Genomic DNA, 19,590 nt, shown 5'->3' with positions numbered 1-19,590 from the left:
ATTTCATTGAACGAACCAATTTCTAGGCAATGGTCGTATTTCAAGTTGAATATGGTACAAAATTGCAACTGTGGACGGTGGAATTCGATTTCTTATAGTTGATCTGATCCGAAAGATAGAATATAATTTAGCTAAATCCTTTAATCTCAGTTTCCGTTATTTAGATGACGTATTATCTTAAAACAATCCTAATTTCTGGAATTTGATACCTCACATCTAACCCAAAGATCTTGAGATTAAGGATACTACAGACACTTTAAAGTAAGTCTCATATCTTGACCTACACTTAGAAATCGATGGTAAAGGAAAACTATTGACCACAATTTACGACAAACGTGATGAATTTTCATTCAGAATTGTCAACTTTTCTTTCACCTTTGTGAAAAAATCAAGAAATACAACACCACTGTTAAAATCGGAAAAAAAATGTACAAAACGAACTTATAAACGGTTACATTTCTAGAGACGAGATCATTACATGTATTAACAACCTATGCATAGTAAAGCATGCGGTGGAGATAAGATAATTAATGAGTATATCAAAAATACATCAGATATTGTCATTGATATATATTACAAACTTGTCAATGTTGTCTTTGACTCAGGAATTTTGCCTAGTATTTGGTTAATAGGGATGATTAAACCAATAAATAAAAACAAGAACAAAAACAAAGGAGATCCGAATGATCCGCATTTGACTGCGATATTAAATGCTTGGTTGAGCACTTTTCTGAAGAGTTTCCTATCTTAAAGGAAAATCAATAAGGCTTTAGACAAAAAATATTCCACGGTGGATAATATCTTCGCGATCCATATTTTGTTCCAAGTTCTAAAATCTGAACGAAAAACTGTAATGCTCGTTTATAGATTTGGTGAAAAAGGTCTTTTATAAAGTTTGGCAAGACGGGCGTTCTTATAAACTACTTTTAACATCCGACTTTTAGCTGTGAAACTGGTGTGAGACAGGATGAGAATTTGTCGCCTTTTTTTCTCCATGTTTAAAATGATCTAGAAGACTTTTTACAGTCCCACAATATAAATGATCAAAACTGAGTATCTTAAGAAATCGAAATATTTCTAGATATATGCATGGAGCTGTTTGTTTCACCCTATGCAAATGATACCGTTTTAATTGCAGATTTATAAAAAAAAAAAAAAACAATGGATTACCTTCTTCAATCTACTGTGATGTCTAGAAACTGACAGTTAATGTAGATAAAACGAAAGTGTTAGTATTTAGCATGGGTAGTCTCTCTTGTGACCTAACATTCACTTTTAAAAACAGTGTAATTGAAAAAGTGAAAGAATTCTATTATCTTGGAGTTATTTTTACGAAAACTTGTAATTTTGATGTTACCAAAAAGAGTTTATTAGGCAAGGTAACAAAAGCAACATATAAAGTTTTTAAAGAAGGAATGAAATATACACAAATTTAAAGTTACAAATAGATTTATTTGATAAAATTGTGAAACAAATTTTAGTATATGGATTCTGGAAAGACCGATATTTCTGAAAAGGATGATCTATAATTTTGTAAAAAAACTTTTAAACTTAAAATCGTCTACTCCGAATTTTATAATATATGGTAAACTCGATAGACATTGAGAGCTCCAGTAAATAAGGTTCTCTGCTTCATTCAAGGCACCCACCCAGTTACTCATGAAAATGTCAAGTCTGGGTAGTCATTAGACGAAAGGAAAACTATAAAACGTTGAATAAATTGGCTTACGTGGTGTAGTTGTATACGCCGTAACGATGCACGAGTTCCTCTTAGCAAATAAAAAGTGAATTTGCCATCAGAGTACGACTTTGACCATTTAAATTGACGAAAACAGTAAATCATCCAGCTAAAGTGGGATAAAATAAGATATAAGTATAACATTGAATGACATATGTCTTCAAAATGATACTTTTTACATTACAATAACTAAAAAATATTGTCGAAAGTTTTTCAAACATCGACTGAAAACAACATTTCAGAAAGCATACACTAATAACGACCACTTTACATTAAGCAAACATCGTTTGCAATATTTGGGGAGTTGGTTTACCAAAAACTTAATAAAGTCTACCAAATGACACTGTAATGGGTACAATGTGTGCGTTGTTTTGCCTTTGTTTACTTCTCTTGCTTTCTAAAACATCACATAAGTAATACACAATTACATGACGATGTCGTCATGAATCAGCGGCGTGAAAGCCCAGCGGAAGTCTACTTGCTGATAGATAGGCTGTATAACTTTAAAACCACCAGGAGAGTAGTCTTATGGAACGTTTGAACCATGTATGCTATTGGGAAGACTGGACAAGACACTAAGGGAATGAGGAGATATCGCGTAGACATTAGGAGTAAGCAAATGTAGACGAACTTGGTCAGCGCCAACATCGTAAGACAATCATTTAGTCAGGAAGATCTGATAACATCTATGTTGCTTAAAGATTAAAATCGTCATTTCATAAAAATTATGTACGTCATCATAAACTCGTTATTCGTTGTGGTGTATCTATCTTCATCATGTTAACCGAGTAATACATATTTCCCGTTATCTTCCCCCTCTCCCGGACGTGGCATTTTATTATACTTACTCTGCACACGTTTCAGTGGACGCTTACTCCACCGGAGCACCTGGTAAATGCTATCGTTTTTTTCATCGTACTTGTTATTATGTATTTCTTTTTAATTATCTATTATCATTTTCTCTACTGATTGCCTTTGGATTCTTGTGATTTTTTAACCCTAACTCAGTCAGTTTGGTCTCCTTAACTATAACAGTAGCTACAAAAACAGAAGCATCAAAATAACTAAATGTAATACAATTTAAAAACAAATTATATATGTTTTATTTGTAAGCCCTTCCATGTCCTTTGGAGGCCCCTGATGACCTACGTTCTTTGTCTTTATAGAATAGTATGTATAATATATAATATTTGTGACATTTTGAAGAACTACAAGTGTTACATTTATGCACTTGTGACTGTTATAGAAAGCAATATTGAATTAGTGAATATTTTCCCATTACATTTTTCTTTATATTTACATGATCAAATTTAATCATTTAAATTTTTTATCAACATTTACGCTGCTACCTGTAATTAAACCAAACACATATTTCATGCCAATAAATAACTCATATTATATATTATTATATTACAATAAATTCATTTAAAACTAATTTACTCATCCTCCACATTCACCGTTGTCCCCAAAATACTATCCCCATCCCCCTTCCCACTTTTACATCTCAAATTTCCCTCATACGATAGAATGGGAAGATTTCGCAATATTAAATACTTTCACATTTTTTTCTTCTGAACTTCTGAACTTCTATTTGATATACTTTCATTTACATGCTACATGCAAGTACACTGCACTATACATTTATTTTGTTCTGTATTTTTTTTTTATTCCAGAGGAACACACTACTTTTTTTTACAAAAGATTAACACAATAAACTAATTTGTAAAATTGCAGGTTACATATGAATATTTTTATTTAAGCACTTTTTTAAAGGTAAATAGAGAATCACGTGGATTAATTTTAAAATATTTGTTTTTAGCTTACAAATATGAACCATTCAGATGTCCAAAATCGGTCATACCGGTGCACCTGGTCCATGCTCCCAGTTTTTAGTGGAGTCCGAGTTTCTCATTTTCTTTAGTTACTTTGTATGTATGATTTCAGTTACTTTATGTTCTTTGTTGTGCATGTCTGTTTTCCATGTCTGGTCTTTGTCCCTGGATTACATTCTTTTGATTACCGCTATAACCTTGGTTCCCTTGATAACTCTTTTAAACATATTCAAAATATGTATTAGAACAATTAACAAGTAATCATATATATGAATATAGTATATCAAGGTTTAAAGATGTCTTGGAATAAAGATAAAATTGATCAGTAGTTTGAATAAATACTACTAATTATTCTCCAGATTTCGATGTATTAATAGACATATTGTATTTTAGTATGAGTTAAATAATACAATATAATCATACCCTGCCTACTGTCCATTTGGTCATTGGATCCTTTGTTGTTAGTCTATGGTTGCATGTACAGTCTTTAGCTGTTCAAACTCAGGCGTCGAATTCACAAAAAAGTCAAGAGTAAAGTTGATTGTAAGTAATGACGTCATAACAGAAAATAGCATTGTGACGTTATAATTTACGATAAATTTCACACTTACGTTTTCTTGTGAATTCGACGCCAGGATCTTTAGGATTCATTGCGTTTAAAAAACATCTTGTGTTCTAGCACTAGGTAATTCGTTGCAGGAGTGCCTCCAAACATTTTCTCTACACTTCAGTAAAAATAGTCATCTTTTTCTCATGGTCGGACTGTAATCGTATATACATAAGAAGTTCAAAAAAATAAGAAAATTTGTTGAATTTGTTAATGCCTTAGAATTGTTCTGTCTACCATCATACAGAGCTAGTGTTTCACCTATTTGACATTTAACCTTAGACAGCAAATATATATTTAGAAGACCACTCGAATTCTAGGATGACAGTTCTAGGTAAGGGTACTTTATTAGCTTCGTTTCATTGTTTTGATGATAATTTTAAGATAAATAGAGTAGAGTATGCAAATATGTAAGATGCACAAGGTTCTGAAACTTTGTTTATAAATTTCAGATCTAGTGTTAATATTGATGAAAATCTTACTTCATGTCGGACAAATGTTTTACTTGATAAACTGTGCAAAAAGTCATTTTTGTGACTAATGATAACCCAAATTTGGATTACACAGGGGTTGTTGAACATGGGATTACATTGAAATCTGGTTTTAAGTCTAAGCATCACAAACCATACATGTTGGCACCTGATAAGAGAGGTTTTACGATATCAATTAAATGAATTGTTAAAACAATGTATTATTGTTTAGGTTAATGGGAAGGAAAATATTCCAATGACTAGTCCAATTGTTCTTGTGTCAAAAAGGGCTAAACCAAATGATAAGCCCGATGAAATCACAAAAGAGTATAATTGCTATCATATCATATTTTGTGTAGATTTTGATGAACTGAAATGTTGAATACATGCTTTACCAAATTTATGTAGACGGTGGTAAACACGTAGTCCGTTTTGGCTTTAAAGGACTATCCAAATTGCAATGGTCAAACAAAATTAGAATTGTTAGGTATGGTCACAAGCTTTCTCGGTTACGCTTCATATGTTCGTGGTAGGCATTTTATAGGTGAGTGTGATCATTAAGCATTAAGCATCAAGACCATTATATATTGATGGTGTCTTCTTACAAACTATTCTTTAATTGGTGGCTGTCGTCATCATATCTACCCAAATGAGGTTGACATTCAAAGATGAAAAATGACACTACATATTAACACTGAAATTTCTTCGAATTTGTTGTTTTTTTTTAATCTATAAGATATTTCTGTCTTTGTTAATGGTAACCTCTCCCTTTGTAGTCATTTTCCATTTATTACAGAGTATTGACTACCTTCTCTAACCTCGTTTACTCTGCAATAAAATGCAACTAAAGTGGACAAGGTTATGTTATCCATTCATCAAGGTCATTACACAAATGTTCTACAGATATAACCATGACCTCACTGATCAATATGACGCGTTTTCTTTCAATATTACCATCGACTATTAAATTTCTACTTTTTCAGAATTTCTACATCAAACAGCTATGAGCGAAAACTATACTAGTGTAGTGTGTTCTTTACACAAAATAAAAAAAGAATAAACTATTATAATTACTGTAGATATCGATATTCCAGGACATCAACATAGGAGATATCCCACTTTACCGCAGATGGACAAAATTATATGTGAACATACTTTGATGGGTTGAAGATAAAAAAAACATTAAATAAGTGAGATTCACCGGTGCTTTTTGTTGTTGTTTTGTTTCGGTTGTTTTTGCGACCTTTTTCTCTTGTTGTTTTTCGTTTTCTGTTTTGTTTTTTCTTATCCCAAAATCGTTTTGTTTCTTGTACTTAAATTGCATGCATGTTGACAGAATGGCAGTTATTCCTTTCATTTCATATTACATTATCGTGCATTTGAAAATTCTTAAATCATAAAGGTTGCAAAACTTATATGATATAAGTTTGTCTTCATAAAATTACTGACAAGAAACATTTACAAGAGGTTTACAATAGATCCAATATTAATTTGGAAGTATTTCTTAGTCAATTATTCGTGCTTATGTTCACTTATGTGAACTTCTGATTGGGGTCAATTTCATGGACACGATTTCTTTTTAATGGTCGTATATCAAGTTGAATACGGTACAAAACTGTAAATTTGAAGCTTTTCTCGGTGGAATTCGTTTTCCTCTATATTTCAGGAAGGGGGCAAGTTTGGTTATTGTTAATATTTTGTTTCGAAAAACTGGAAACACATAAAATGTCATCTTCAATAATCGATGGAATGCTGATAATTGTAAAGTGAGGAAAGATTTGTGGTCGTTACAACAGGAGGTAAGCAGAGACAAACAATAACAAAATATAATGGAGACATCTGTTGATTTATTTCAGTCACGAACTCTGCATGTCATTGTCATAGTAACAACAAGTGACCAATTGACCTTCAACATTCAATCAAAATAATCAATGGAGATTTAAAAATCTATATTACAAATCTACACATTCAATTTATTCACTACTTTAGGATCAAAGCTGGATCAAAAGGATATATATATATATTTGTGCATCAGAAAGTTCATTTTGTGCTTCATAATAATATGGCACTAATTTTCTTGTGTTGAAGGTCATAAGGTCAATTGCTAAAAATAGCATTGTCTTGAGCAAAAGTATCATTGCACAAACATACTGAATGCCACTGGCATAAGAAGATTTAAATAATATCAAAAGTGAAAAAAAAAGAATTATTCTGCAAACAAGACAATTGCTCGATGCATATAAGAGTTTGTTCTTTTTTTAGTTTGAAGAATCTTATATAAAAAGACTACTACAAATATAACTATGGATGCACGTCAAGTATATTGTATATGAAAACAAAGTAAAAAAAATACAACATTTTTAAGAACTAAGATATTATATCACGATTTACTAATGTCAAAATCTGAAAACAAATCTGTACAAAACGAAGTTTTAACGTTTAGATCCTTGTTTAGAGTAAAAGTACATAAGACCTTTAAGTATGAGTGACTATTTAAGTAGAACTGCCAGGGTTTATATAGTGGATGTTTCCACACTTAGTATTACCAAATTACCATCACACATCTACATTGTACAATCACACAGCTAAATAATTTAGTCTCTGAACAGAGATAAACAAACTAACAACTAATATTGGTAAATATGAATGGCTGCTGACTGATAGTGATAATGCCCTCTTGTGTTTATTAGGGGAAGCTCAAACTATTTCATTAAATTAATTCTTTCTCTTCAATTTTAAAATTTCAGATTGGAGCAGATTAAAAATGTTTAATCGACAACTGCACGATAAAAAAACAGAACAGTTAATAACACACATAATATTATAAATGTGTTTTGATGTTTTCCTTAGGTGTGTTTCCATCGGCCAGCAGCCAATTAAATTAATATTACTATAAATAGATTTCCTATGTACATAATTAGATATAACATTAAAGAGAGGTCGGGATTGCAACCATGTTTTGATTAATCAAACTCATTAATATTCAAACCAAAATTCAGGGTGAGAGTTCATTTAAATGATTAATATTAAATAGTGTTCAAATGGCATATCACAGAAGCTTTTACCCAGTTTCTTTTTAATTAAAAAAAAAATAACAAAAAATGATTTTAATTTAATGGTCAGTCATCCTACATTTGATTGGAACACAGAGTGGGAAAAATTAGAAATATTCATCAATACATTATTGCTTAAAAGAATCAATTTAAATTTGAGACATTGTATGTAATTCCTAATTGTGCTATATATCTGATTAGTAAACAAATTAGAAATCGATTGAATTTCCCTACTATTGCACAGAAGCGTATTATATTTATTAGTAAAGATCTACCAAAAAATATAAGGTCAATTCAATCCAGTATTTAGATTCTTATTCTCAAGTTGATAGTTTTCATGATAAAAATTGCTAATTAATTCAATAATTATCCATAACTTTTTTAATTTATTTTGGTGAAATACAAAACAATAATCTTCTATTTCAACACCTGATGAAATACTGCTAAAACTGGTGTGTGTGATATGTTCATGTACATGTTGTATCAGACTTTTCAATACAATACCAATGTCAACTTTACGAATACATAGTCATGTGATCCCAATAACACCAAGTTAACATAGAGATAAAAACACTGCTTATGTCTTTTATGTATTAATTGAATCTAAATTTACCAAAAGAAACATACAGCGAAGTTCTGATACAAAAAAGTAAAAATTATTTAGAACTTACAAATTTAACCAAATATGATAAGTGTGAATTAAATAAAGGATAGCGAGGAATGAGAATCTAAAGACTGCCATGAACTAAACTTAACGATAAATTATTAAAGAAAAACAATAAAGATTGTCAAAAAGACAATATTGCAAGTGAATTTTACCCTGTATATGTATTGTTAGTAACACAAAAAAAAAGATTTAAAAGTTGATATTATTGATTTTTTGTACAGAATTCTACATTTTTTGAAAATGGGAATTACGTTGTACCCTCTTAAATCTGTCTTGATAGGGATAATTTGAAACTTTAGTATACAAATATTAAAATCAATACTGCAAAGAATGTTAGTATTATGACTGGAGAAGGTTACATTTCTCTGACAGATGTAGAACATCCAACACTTTTATCAATTCCTAATTAAAATTTTATGAATTCTGTACATTACATACAAAAATGATTCATCAAAGGAAAGCTACAACAAACTAAGTAAAAAACATCATTATAATGACCAATGATCAATACTGCTAATTGCTATAGTACTTAAGGGGGGAGTCAAATGAAAACAATTATGTTTAAGCGTACAGATAACCAAAATTAGAATAAGAAAAAAACGATGGTTTTGTCAATTTCTTGTGTCACACAACTTATTCAGAGGATGTGACTATAATTGGATCATATTTTGGGTACGACTATTTCGAATTAGGAAACCACTCAAAATATACTTTAATTAATCATATTTATGTTGCAAATCAACAAATATTTGAAAGTAACTATTTCTAAACAAACCAAAAATTCCTCTCCCATTGAAAACACAAACAAAACAAACAAAAATAATAGGGCACCAAAGGGGAGATCATTCACTAAATCTATATTGTTTAACAGCTTTGTGGCCATAACTACTGATAGTGTAACCCTCTTAGAACCCAAAAACATCATAAATATTATGATATTCATTCATGAAGTGATAAAACTCTGGTTCATGGTCAATGCCAATACTATCATAGTTTTAGTCTAATGCTAAATTAAAGATATTGATACTGTCCTTGCCAGACTTATCAGACTAGTAAAGGGAATTCAAAACCCACACCGTCATTCTTAAAGGGGGTGTCATGTAGTTACGACCACTAAAAATTCATTGGGTATTAAACAAAATTCAAGCAAGCAAAAAATTAAAAATCTTATGCAAATCTTGTCTTGGATTTCATTAACTTTGGCCAACGAGGGAAACAACAAATGCAATTGATGTTAAAATTTCCCAAAATAGACCTGAAAAATGGCAAATTATTCATGAGACAGGACACACTTTTAACAAGTTTTGTACAATACAGGGTCCCTATGGGGTCTATAATATTAAACCTAGTAATATACAGATTGATTATAATACAAGCACATGTCAACTTTCCCCTGCTGACCCTCAATGAGCAACCAAGCAAAACAAAATACTATGTAGTTAATAAAATGGTAAATCATATTGTTCGCTATAAAACAGAGTTCCAAATGTGTTTTCTAACAATACTTACTACTTCTGAATGAAAAAAATATCAAAATACACAATATAAATGTTATATTTACAGTTGAAGAAGCTTTAAATGATGGCATATGGGAAAATTTTAATGACTATATTTTTTCAACACTTTTTGTGGCATATTCCAAATGAATGTTTCGAATAATGAAATCTTACATAATAAATCATCATTTATTTTAGTAATCTGATAAAAAAGTTAAAATGAAGAACTGATATTTTGTAGTTTTCCACATATCATAATGCCATCATAAAAAGGGGGAGGTTTTTTTTTAAATTCACATCACACATAACATGTACACAGCACTATATCAATTTTGTCTCCATGACAATTATAACCAGGAACAACAAATTGTAAACAACATTTGCATAAAAAGTTTGATGTTTCATGTTTCGTCAAACATCAAAGAAACAATTAACAACAATAGCATTGGAAATCATTACAAATGGAATGTCATATTTAAAAAAAAAAGTTTTGAATTCATTGCTTCATAAGTGAACATTTCATGTTACAAATAAATTTGGACCAATTCAGAAAGGAACATTTATGTCTTGGTCCAGTCCATTGGAATTTCCAAGTTTTTTTCCAAACTCTCCATTAATATTATTGCTCACAACAGTTACAAGCCAAATAAAGTGAATGTTACCTCCCTTGATGTGAATGATCAATACTGAAAGGGAAGTAACTCTATTATTTCAATGAATTGGAGAGCTGGTTCTAGCTTAGGCCACTAAAAGTTAATTTTGTGGTTCTCAAACCATTACTGTGGAAGGAAAGCATGGTGTGTCATCCTTACAACATGTCAAAAAAGTAATTTGATGGTTTGGTGTGAGGGGAGGTGGGGTTACCATTGGTTATCGCCAGAAAGAATCAAGAGAAAGATTTTTTTGTCATTATTTTTCGGTTTCAACTTTTTTTATAAAGACAAAATGAAAGTGGGTCATAAGGAGCCCTCAAGAGACAGGCATGAGAATCAAAAAAATCAATTTTAATTGGCCTTAAAATATAATTATATTTCAGCACATGGAATAATTAACACAAAACACAACCTATTTGTAAGGAGTATACTATTCACAAACACAAATCAGTTGCATATAAGAATGAGAATTTTTTCGTTGTCATGGTTACAGATTTAGTATTGTATTGAAATATTGAATTACTTCAAACTTGTATTGTACTTTGAATGTAGAAAGATCATTTTAAATTCATTGAACATATTTTATTTCTTTACAGTTTGATTGAATTGGGGGTTACATAAAAATCAAAATTATATTTTATTTTGTGTATGATACAAGTGGACCTTGTGATTTTACAGTCCCTCGTGTGATTAAAAATTAAAGATCAGTTAAAAAAATCCCTGAATACTGTTTAATATTTGAAGAATTGCACAAATTCTTTTTCTACAGTTTCAATAAAAGGCAACAGCCTTGTTTTCTTCGCATACAAATTTGTTTCATTTCTATGGGTCATTGCTAACAATCTGTTATTTGTTAAATTTGACACCATCTGATGATCATTTGTAAAAAGGAGTGTTATAGAATGCATAATCAAATCCCTGTGCAATATTTGTTTGATCAATTTAAAGGCATAATTTGTTCGTTTCAATATAGATATGCCCCTGCAGCAAAGATATGTCAAAGAAATGATTGGACGGAAAAAGAGCCAATTAAAACTCTTAATGAATTAATGCAATATCAACAACATATCTGAATAATCTATCACTAGAATAATCTCCCTTGATCATTTATTTCCTGTCAACACTTTACTCCATCACTGCTTCAACTACTTTGAAGATTATGTATAAAGGAAAACAGATGATCAAGGAATTTTAAAAAGACAAATATGACAATTAATAGATGAAAACTAAGCTGATACAATACAGAACATAGTTGGCTGTAAGAGATTATTGTTTTACTTTCTAAATTAATATTCAAATCTACTAAATTTTTTGTTATATCATATCTTTAAAATTTTATTTTGAATATTCATAACTTGCACAATTTTACACCTCATTTAGTCCATTTTTATTTTATACTCTATTAAACAGATGTTACTTTTTTAAATTTAAAATATTTCAAACTATAAACAGCCAACCACTGAGAACTTTGCAGACACTTTTTCTTGTCAATCACCAATACACAATATCAAATATCAATAAACATAAATCCAGAAAATGGGCATTAACAATGAATCATGCATATTCATATAAATAGCTAACCACTATATATAGATATAATTAATTATAGTCAGTATATTATACAAAAAAAATCACTGAAAAAAGTCAACAACCACTTAATTAACAAATAAATAAGTTATCTCCCCTTGGGGAAAAAGTTAACCGTGTCGTCTCTATGGTTACCATGAAGATATCCAATCTTAAAGCAGACTGCTGTTTCCATGGTGACCACTGAGATCATAACACTGAGGTGGGTGAAATGGTGGTCTGTCCAGCAACCAATGATGCATCATCTTTTTTGCCCTACAATGCCAATATATACATATAAAAGATTTTTATAGGGATTTAAATTGAAGATGAAAGAGTTTTTCTGTTGTACTTGTTCCACTTTACGGTGATACCTGTCTAAACAGAACAATTTAGGGCTATCAAATTGTTTGGCTTTATAGACAGGTGTTCAGATAACCAAAGTTGAAAAAACAGTTAAAACTTATATTGAGGTACTTTTAAAGTGTCTGGTTAAGAAAAGTTTTCTGATTATTCAGGGTACGGTTTAGAAAGAGGACACATATTCTGACCATGAACCTTATTTAATTGATCTTCTGTCTGTCAGTAATTTGTAGTCAGTTTCAAAAACATTTGGAAGAATAATATTAAATCCTGTAGTTTGAGGAAAGATACTTCAATTGTGCACTTCTGAAAACAAAGTTCAAAGAACATAACTTCCACAATATTTAGGAAATCAGAATAACCTTGTTGTATGCACAACTACATATCTTGTACTTACTACATACCAATTTTCATAGTTTGGTAGTTCGAAAAGAGTTGCAATGACAACAGTAAAACTGACTGGCTAACAGACAGATAAGCCAAAACATTGTGCCTTTTTCTTGTTGTGTGGGGTATAAAAATGTTATTAATAATTTCCTGCGATGGCAGCAATATCAATCTGCTTCATCTTGCTATATAATCCCACAATGAAGAGTTATCCACTAGCTTTTCATGGTAACATTGCAACACAAAGCAGTAGAGAGAATAAGTCGCTGAAAATTTACATCATGTTAAAACTAGCCCATATCTCTAATGAAATAACTGAAAAACATTCCGACTTAAATCGATTGTAAAACTTTCACAGAGCTCAGCTCATGCAGGTTACTGCTGCTGATCATGAGCAAAATGAAAATAGAAAGTTTGACTGGTTGTTATCTATAAGGTTTTTGTTTATAGTATCTGATTGGTTGGTGCTGTATCCAATAACCTAGTCATGCAGTGATCATGTGATTCAACATCTACTGGGGTTCAAAAAAGGGAGACAAGTGATACACAACAGACTAAAATATATGTGCTGATGAAAAAATAATAAACACATATAAAAACCCAATTGAATACAAGAATGTATTTCATAACTTAACTGCACATCCATAAAAAAGCAAATCTTTTTTTTTAAGATTGAAAATATGTAGGGTATCATGACATGAATGAGGAAATTAATGGGTTTTTTTTTATCTTTTTAGAAATAAAAAGGGAAATTTTTAAAATAATTTTTTTCAATAGGCCAAAATTCCAGACAGATCTGAAAACTGTACCAAATAATATAAATGTCAAAATTATTCATCATCTAAAATTTATAATTGAATAACAATTTTACAGAAAGTTAAATCTAACTGCTAAAATTCACAATGTGCATTTTTTTATTCTCAACTTGTTTTGTGCAGCATTAGTCCTTTTTATTTTGTTATCATAATTGAAATACGCATAATTTGAAAAGGCAAAAACTAAAGTATGTAAGTTACTGAAACAATGCATTCTACTGTAAAGAGCAGGAGATCAATAATCAAGTCTGAAATCTTCCAATTTTTTTATACAATACCAAACAAAAAAAAAGACGATAATTTTCTCTAAGATCTAGCTGAGAAGTGGGAGGACGAACCAACAGTTAAACAAGAGATTCACACCAATGAAACAGAAGCTATAATTCTATGATAGAATGTGAAACATGCTTGCAAAGCTATGACTTTGTGACTGCATAAAAATGTGAAGCTACATGTCATATATACAGGTTTTTATCATATTTTTGGACAAAAACAAATTCAGAAATGATTAGTAAACGTGTGCTATATAGAAAAAGAGATAAAAATCTCCTTAGGTTTGTTACAAGAAATGTTAAGTTGCCCTAACAGAGATATATTGTTTCTCTCCTAATATAACAAAATGTTATCTCCCTTAGTTTTTAATTATCTCCCTTTTTATATGACTATAATTATCTCCCCTTTCTCAGTAAGTTGTCTCCCCTGTTTGAACCCTTTTTCTAGCAAATAGCCAGAGGATTGATATCTTACTTGTTGATATGGACTGTTACAATGGTAACATAAATTAGAGTCCAGTAACCACTTCACCCATCTTATTTTTTGCATATTCAATACGAATCCCCCCTCTATCTGAGGAGAGCAAAACAAAACCTTGTAGTCTATTCAATGCCTCTGTTGCTTGTTTTACATCCTGGAAGAAAATTCATGATTATAAAATATGAGTTAGGCACAGCCTACAACCAAGCATAACACTTACAGTTTCTTACTTTTCTTAAGTCAGTAAAAAACAGGGGTGATGGCTGAAAGGGTCAAGACAGGATTTGTCCATTAAAAAAAAATTCAGCGTACCAGACAAAGATAGTGTAAATAATTTTATCCATTTTTTTCTTTGTTTATGAACTGCATATTTTAATTTTAGATCAATTCAAAAGCTACTTTCATTTTGAATTACTTCCCTGACCCATTTCTGTGGACCTATCTGATACTTATTCAAGATGGCTGGACGTATATTGTTGGCTTGGCATGCGATGCTCGGTATAATGAACTGAAACTTATGAGGTAGTTTTAGTCACCTCCCAACATGATCACACTGAACTATAAATATAGTATGCAAGGAATCCTCAAAATTGGTTACAACAAGATAAAATTGTACCTTATTTTAACAGAAAATTTCAGAAATTTGGGAAAGGTATTTGTTGGGTAATGAAAATTGTACACTACTCCAGGAAATATTTGGGCATGTATGTTTATAAACAAAGTTATGTATCTGTTTGGCAAATAAATGTAGGTAGTTTTGCTTTATAGATATCCTCTGTTGAGCAACAGTTCCTAGCCATGTGACTCTAAAGGCAAAAATTATGTGATAAATGCAAAATAAAAAAAGGAGCACATTAAAGGGAAATAATCAGCATATTTAAAATGAGAGTGAGAAGGCTTTGAATATTTGGTGTTGACAGAATAAGGCAAAAACATAAGTTCACTGCATAATACATGCTAATCAGGAAAATGTTTAACTGTTGGTCAATAAGTCATAGCAGTATAAACCTTTCAACTGTCTGTTATGACTCTAAATGACTACTAATAATCAATATTTTCAAATGTTATTTATTCCTCCCTTTAATGAATTTTCATAAAACTTTGATTACCCTTGAATTTTATAAAATATTGTCCCTTTCAAGTTAACATATATATATATTTATATATATATATATATATATATATATATATATATATATATATATATATATATATATATTCTTCAAATAAAACAATCATATCCTTTGAATAAAACAAAAGAGATAAACATTTCCACAATTAGCAGTGTGCGTACAGTGATGATCTAAATGCTTGTTAAACAGGCTACTGTGCAGAGGTAGGGAACAGCCTGATCAAACAGTCAGACAAATAATGCTGTGATGTAGAGGCTCCAATCAGACCTACTTGTAGAAGGCATTAGTGGTTAACATGCTTAACCATGTGTTTTGTTAGATTGTCATTTTATATACAATACTTTTTTTCAGTGTTAAATATCTGTTAAGTCTCCTGGTATACATATTTTTTTTTTTAATTTTCACATTTTGTGCCATTTCATCCATGGTATCATCAACAGTTTCCAAGTAAACAGCTTAAAAATTGTAAGAATCAGCAATGCTTTGCTAAAAAAAAAAAACTCAACATTTCACCATGATTATTAATTAGAAGTTTCATAAATGAAATATGGTAATTTTAATTGTTTGTATGTTTTTTTTCTGTTTAATGCTTATAATTTTGTCTTACCTGAAATTCTACAAATGCTACTGGAGAACCACCCTTATTATGCATTCTTAGCCGGTTGAAACCCTGAAAACTGGAATAAAAGAGAACATAATAAGATCAGAAGTCACCGAGTGAGGTCATATAAATTCATCTATACTCTGGCTTAAAACTTTCTCAAGTTATTGATGTAAAATTTATTCTTCAATAAAAACAAATATTTTGAAATGGTCTGTCAATCCTGCTGTATAGGTTCAACTTATCCTCTCCAAAAGAATTTATTTTAATTCTCCCATTCTCAGACAAAGATTATCCCATGTACACAAATATGTGCTACTTTTTTTTAATTATCCTACGTCAAGCAGTTAAGTTATTTTTTTTTTTTTAAATCAGCATAATATAGCATAGAAGTGTAAAACTATTTCTTCTTTCTTGTCAGTCACATTTAGATTTTAACGTACTTGCCAAGGCTTGCACAATAAAAATCTAAATTTTACCTTTTAAAAAGGAGAAATAAATTATTCCACTCTGAACAAGATTCTATATGTGCTTTAAACGTATTTTCTTTTATTTCCAGAGATTGACCTCAGTACACAGGTGAGACAGGTCATCTGTTTATTCAGGACAATCACAGTGAAACCATAGTAACATACAGAGAGTACATGTAAAATTTAACCACAGATTTCTTTTCAGACTAAATCAACATCACTTGAAATGAAAATTTGAACATGTATGCCCATATCAGCATACTCGTACCTGTTAACCCTCCCACATTAAGGAGGAGACTCCCACAAAATCAATTTTGAATCTCATACTTAGAAATGTAAAATTTGCAGGAAGTATTTGGTTAAAATTGCTGTATTGTATGTGAAAAATGCCAAATAATTGAATTTTAACCCCAAAAATTTGAGTGAGACAATATGAGGGAAGATCTCCCACATGAAATATTCCAAAGGTTAACAGGTACCAGTATGCATACTGCTTCATAGCACATATTTCATTTCAGTCTGCAGTAAAAATGATGAGAAACCTTGGCCAAAAAACAGAACAATGATTTCAAAACCAACATAAATAAGACCTTTTAATGTACAAGAGGTACACTGTTTAGTATTTGTTGTGTGTGTAGATGTACAACTGTTGAGAGCAGGAGTCTAGTAAATAAAACTCCAACTTATGTCTGAAAATTGATGGTAATTTTGTATATTTAGGTATAAAATTGACCAATAATAGCCTGAAACCTAATTCCACCCCCTTTTCCAAAATTGCTGTACACATGCCAGGATATATTAACTGCAGTGTTTACAGAGTTAATCATTCTACAGCCTCCAGTATTTAAAGCTCTATGTTTGTGATGTGTACTACATGTGAATTGTCTAAGGGTACCTGTATGACAGTGGTTTAAGATCTATTTTTTTTTTCATATTTGTGATAAATTTTGATGATGTAAGTATACCATGTAGAGCTACTACAGTCATCTTTATTTTTAGTCCATGGGCAGAAATTTTTATAGGTTTTGTTGAAATGTAGAATACAAGCATAGAGCATAATTTCTGATTACTATAAGTGTAGAAATTTTAGCTTCATTTAGTGTCACAAAATATTCACCAAATTAACCCCAAGCAAATTTCCTATTTCAAAATTTGTTATGACGTTAAGATGTTGAACAATAAAATTTTCACCCATGTAAAATATTTGATTCTGCAAATCACAAAAAAATAATACGCAGTAAAATTTCCACGTACAGCAAATATCTGAACTCAAAACTTGCAAAGGAGACAGACTTTTTATTAGCCATGCTTGTTTCTGAATTCTTGCCATATAATTACTATATTGATTGTATAATTATTGTAATTGTATAATTACTAAATAAAATATGTTTAAATTAAAAATAGCAAAAATCCAACTCAAAAACCAAAGTAGTTCATTTTTTTCATCAGCATATTAATTCTAACACAGTTATCCATACTATATAGTTATACTAATGTACATTATCATTATATAATTATTAGTAAACAAGCATTCATGAATTTTCCTTTTTTCAAATATTTTCGCTTTCAAGAACTGCTCTTTTCCGCATCTGACAGAGCTGTAGCCAGAATAATTCAACAAATGGTCGTTGGTCATTTGCAAAATTTTTACCGTTTCCGGATCCTTGGTCCAACATCAGTTGAAAGTTCAGGACATAAAAGTTGTCAATTCAAAATCTAAAATACATTTCTTAACATTTGAAAAATATTCATTATACATGTTACACTAAGCCAATCTGGATACAGCACTGGTTTTTAAAATGTTTACAGCTCCCTTTTCCATTGATTGAATCTTAATATCAAAATGCATAAAACATAATTCATAAATGCTTAAAAGAAAGATCTATAATCACTTCAAGCACGGGTGAGAAAAAGATGGTGAAATATATATAGAGTAAAGAGTAACATGGAACAAGTGCTTCAATCATGAAAAAAAATGAGGCCTTTAATTTTGCAAAGTGGCTATCCATACGCAACAACACATATTATGTGTAGCTCACAATATCAATTTTGGGAGCTGCAAACTACTCTAAAGTAAAGGTATGTGTAGGTGCAAGCCAAAAACCTCACAATACTCAAGAGTCAATGTAGTTTGACTCAACATTCTCATAAATGTTTGGAGATGTAGACTCACCATATTCATAATTACATTGAATTATAGACTCACAATACTCATAACTGTGTGGAGCTAAAGACCCCACTATATTCATGAGTGAGTGAAGCTATACCATCATTCATAAGTGATTCTAGTTGTAGACTCACCATACTCATAAGTTATAGAGCTCAAGACTCACTTTGAGTATGTGGAGCTACTGATTCATCAAACTCACAGATATGGAAAGCCACTAATTTTAATCTATGTGCAAACTACATGTATTTCAGGGATAAATGCAAAAGGATTGAAAAGGAAAAGGGGGACAGATATATAAAGTAGTGCATGTATTTAAAACAGGTAAACAAAACTACGAAAGCACGTAAAGGCTATTTCTTTTTTCTGTTCAATGCCTAGATTACTTTTTTCAAAATGATCAGCAAAAATCTCAGTTCTTTTTAATCAATGCAAGTTAATTTCTAAATGAGAGTGGAATCATTTGCCCTGACAGATTTGCAGGGATTCAAATTAGTGGGGTTCCCAGACTCGGAACCTTTAATTTCTGTCCTTAGACCTTTGAAATTTCATTTACTTAGGTCCAGGACTTTCAGAAGTGACCATTTACACTTTCCTGAGGACTTTTGGTTTTCCCAAGTGAACCATTGATTTCAACTAAAAAACTCCGGAACTTTCAACTCATGAAAATAATTATGGACCCTTGATTCATAAAAATAAATTTGGATCCCTGATTCATGAAAATAAATTTGGACCACTGATTCATGAGAGCAAATTTGGACCACTGATTCATGAAAATAAATTTGGACCACTAATTTGACACAGATAAGGAGATAGCCT

General features: G+C 30.7%; 1 protein-coding gene and 1 long non-coding RNA gene across 23 annotated transcripts in view; one reads left to right on the top strand and one right to left on the bottom strand.

The window, feature by feature from the left end:
• Positions 1-6,474: 6,474 nt before the first annotated feature.
• LOC148597312 (uncharacterized) overlaps positions 6,475-19,590 on the bottom strand; it is a 97,304-nt gene continuing 84,188 nt past the window's right edge. For 21 of the 22 annotated variants that reach the window (XM_088564123.1, XM_088564101.1, XM_088564106.1 and 18 more), the window contains 3 exons: positions 16,141-16,210; positions 14,395-14,554; positions 6,475-12,358 (listed from right to left, as the gene is read on the bottom strand). In XM_088564123.1, the coding sequence (XP_088420249.1) occupies positions 14,429-14,554; positions 16,141-16,210 (196 nt within the window). In that variant the 3' untranslated portion in view covers positions 6,475-12,358; positions 14,395-14,428. The remainder of the gene's footprint in view (positions 12,359-14,394; positions 14,555-16,140; positions 16,211-19,590) is intronic. The other variant, XM_088564115.1, reaches the window with a different exon arrangement.
• On the top strand, positions 14,544-19,156 carry LOC148597313 (uncharacterized). The gene is made up of 2 exons (XR_015919186.1): positions 14,544-14,726; positions 19,026-19,156. It is a non-coding gene; the product is annotated as an uncharacterized LOC148597313 (long non-coding RNA).

The sequence above is a fragment of the Perna viridis genome, chromosome 15 (assembly GCF_037379345.1).
Source record: "Perna viridis isolate PV_CMFRI_1.1 ecotype Kerala chromosome 15, ASM3737934v1, whole genome shotgun sequence".
NCBI classification, from domain to species: domain Eukaryota; kingdom Metazoa; phylum Mollusca; class Bivalvia; order Mytilida; family Mytilidae; genus Perna; species Perna viridis.
The sequence above is the reverse complement of the archived record's forward strand: the minus strand, read 5'-3'. Positions and strand labels throughout refer to the sequence as shown.